This window comes from Rhincodon typus, chromosome 48, assembly GCF_021869965.1.
Source record: "Rhincodon typus isolate 14 chromosome 48, sRhiTyp1.1, whole genome shotgun sequence".
Lineage (NCBI taxonomy): Eukaryota > Metazoa > Chordata > Chondrichthyes > Orectolobiformes > Rhincodontidae > Rhincodon > Rhincodon typus.
The window spans coordinates 5,527,750-5,530,940 of record NC_063379.1 but is presented as its reverse complement, the minus strand read 5'-3'; the positions used below and the strand labels follow the sequence as shown (position 1 = coordinate 5,530,940).

Genomic DNA, 3,191 nt, shown 5'->3' with positions numbered 1-3,191 from the left:
TGAGAGACACCAGTCAGTGTACAGATATCTCCCTGAGAGAGAGAGAGAGGGGACTGAGAGACACCAGTGATATACCCTGCCGTGTGTTGTGCTCTGTGCCCTATAGTGTAGCTTTTATTAATAGTGTGTTCTGTCTCTGACACAGGAAGCTCAGAGTCTCTGTACCGCTCAGTGCACAGTCAGATATTCACCCTCCCTGATCAGTGTCTGCTGTATCCAGCCCATGATTACACAGGTAAGGCATGGCATTTACTAAGCCCAGATGCGTGCTCTCCTGCTCTCTCTGCCCCTACCTCAACTCCCACCCCACCCCGCTGCTGTCTCTGTGCCTGCCTCCTCCTCTTCCATTTCCATCTCACGTAAGCCTTATTGTTCCCCTCCACCCTCATTACACCCTGCCCCCCTGGTCCTGCCCTCCCTCCCTTTCCCTCATTCTCACCCTCTGACCCCGAAGGCTGCAGTGTGCTCCCCCTGCCTGCCTCCTGTATTCCCTGGTGCCTCTCTGTACCTTTCAGCCAGAGTTTCCCATCTCGAATCTGTGTTTTCCCCTTCCAGGTCAAACCGTTACCACAGTGGGAGAGGAGAAAAGACTCAATCCGCGTCTCTCCAAGTCACTGCCGGAGTTCATAGAGATCATGAACAACCTGAAGCTGCCCTATCCCCAACAGATTGGTCAGTACAGGCACCTTCTCTCTGTATCTAAACCCGTGCTGTCCCTGTCCCTGGGAGTGTTTGATGGGGGACAGTGTAGAGGGAGCTTTACTCTGTATCTAACCCCGTGCTGTCCCTGTCCCTGGGAGTGTTTGATAGCGGCGGGGTGGGGGAACAGTGTAAAGGGAGCTTTACTCTGTATCTGACATGTATTCTGTCACCTTGTGTCTTTGTAGACCAAGCTCTCCCAGCGAACATGGTGTGTGGCCTTCAGGACATTCCCAGGGATCAGCGCAGTTAAAGGTTCCAAACAGTTCACACTGACTGCAGATGGTTTCATGAGATTTAGACACTCCTAGTTCCTGTCTGAAACACTTTTATTGAATTGTTCTCTCCTGTTCTGGTTCTCTCTTGCTCTCTGGATCACTAAAGGAGATGTGTGTGTGTGTTTCTGTCGTGCACACCACTGATTGGGTTTGAGGCTCTGGGTGGTGGAATCGTGTCTCACTTTCAGCGTGTATCACGAGTGTTTATCCTCCCAATCAAGTCCTAGTTCCGAAGGCTCTGTCCTCAGCCTGCCTAACAGTATCGAACAGGAGGGAGGTGCCAGTACGTCACCAGTGACATTCCACGTTTGGTCAGCAACCTCCCAAACAGTGTGTCTGAGCCACCGATTTGCAGGTCGCTGAGGGAGTCTGCAGTGGGGCTCGCCAACCATATATGAACACTGGAATCTTCCTCTGCACACCCATACACACAAAAAAAACGCCACGTTGTATTTTGAATTCTGCCTGGGCACGCGTGGTTGTTTCGGGGCACATTCTCCGTGCGTCGACCTGCGTTCCCACTGGCATTTTTTCCCCACAGACTGCAAATTGTCACCTCATTCTGAAACTCTTTGTGTCTGGCCTGATGGGTCTAAGAGGGAGAGCCTCGACGACTTTGTTTCTCTCTTCAGCCGCATTGCGTCGTACCTTTTTTCTCTTTTGTAGATAGCGGGGAGTGGGGGGAAACGAAGAGGATTGAAACGTCCCCTACTCCCTCCCGTGCTTGTGTGCCAAGTTTTTGCTGCAGGTTTTGGACAGCAACTTGCCCAACAGCCCCGAGTGTGTCGCGAATGACCAGCAGAATGTCAAGGTGTCGTGGTTAGCCTTGCCAATAACACTGGAATCTTCAGTCCTGTTAACCGCAAGCCTTTGTGAATCTACTACCTGATGCCTTCCCTCTCCCCTCGCATCCTGAGCGAATGGAAATTAAATCGGGAGGTCTGGAATCGGAGAGAATCGAGGGTCACTGGAACATTTTGGACTCTTCCTTCCCTCTTTGTATCGTTGTCTTTTTTTGTACGCCCCCTCTGTGATGGGGTGCGGTTGTGAGGGCTGTACATTTAGAGTGCTGAGCAATAAACCCTGTTCCTTTGTGTTCTTTCTCGTAAGGCTCAAACCAATCTTCTGGCTGCTCTTGGACACCTCGGATTGCAAAACATCTATCCAAGAGCAAAACAAAATCCCCTCCGTCTCAGGGCAATTGAGACACTGATAGAACAGGGTAAATGAAATATGTGACAGAGAGAGTGAAAGCCACAGACCTCAGTACGAGAGAAAATATTGGAGCGTGTTGGGCTTTGGAAAGAAATGGCAGAGTTGACACGGATTTATGAAAGGGAAATCGTGTTACTCAAACTTGTTGCAGTGTTTTGGGGGTTACGCCAGTAGCATAGCACACTTGCAGAAGGCTTTTATCCTACGCAGGAAGCCAGGAAACAAAGCGTATGGGGTTTGGGGGGATGTACTCACTTGAACGGAGAATGTTCGAACAGACAGAATGCCAAGGGTATGAACGAACAGATCGGGTGACAGACTCTTACTATTGGGGGGGTCAGTGCAGGAACCCCGTCAGTCCAATAATCCAGATGTGGAAAAACCGATCTGTAATATTTCCAAATCTGTCAACGACACGGGAAGGGTGTTGTGAAACTTGAAAGGGTGCCGAAAAGATTTACAAGGATGTTGCCAGGGTTGGAGGGTTTGAGGTATAGGGAGAGGCTGAATAGGCTGGGGCAATTTTTCCTGGAGTGTCAGAGGCTGAGGTGTGACCTTACAGAGGTTTATAAGGGACATGGATAGGGTGAATAGACAAGGATTCTTCCCCAGGGTGGGGAATTCCAAAACGAAAGGAAATAGGTTTAAGGTGAGAGAGGAAAGATTTAATAAGGACCTGAGGGGTAATTTTTTTTATGCGGAGGATGGTGCGTGTACGGAATGAGCTGCCAGAGGAAGTGGAGGAGGCGGGTACAATTACAACATTTAAAAGGAATCTGGATGGGGACATGAAATAGGAAGGGTTTAGAAGGATACGGGCCAAATGCTGGAAAATGGGATTAGATTAATTTAGGATATCTGGTCGGCACGGAGGAGTTGGACCAAAGGGTCTGTTTCTGTGCCGTACAGCTCTGTGACTATGACACTAAACAGTGTGGGTATGTTAAGTAGTGAGGGGGATACAAGAGGGTGTGGACAGTCTGGGGAATGGGCCCGAAT

At 49.8% G+C, this 3,191-nt stretch overlaps 1 protein-coding gene across 1 annotated transcript in view; it reads left to right on the top strand.

Annotated features, from left to right (window-relative positions):
* The window catches only part of ethe1 (ETHE1 persulfide dioxygenase), a 6,369-nt gene extending 4,283 nt beyond the window's left edge, over window positions 1–2,086 (top strand). The window contains exons 5-7 of the mRNA XM_048620782.1: window positions 146–235; window positions 556–672; window positions 888–2,086. Coding sequence (XP_048476739.1) covers window positions 146–235; window positions 556–672; window positions 888–952 — 272 coding nt within the window. The 3' untranslated portion in view covers window positions 953–2,086. The remainder of the gene's footprint in view (window positions 1–145; window positions 236–555; window positions 673–887) is intronic.
* The last annotated feature ends 1,105 nt before the right edge of the window (window positions 2,087–3,191 follow it).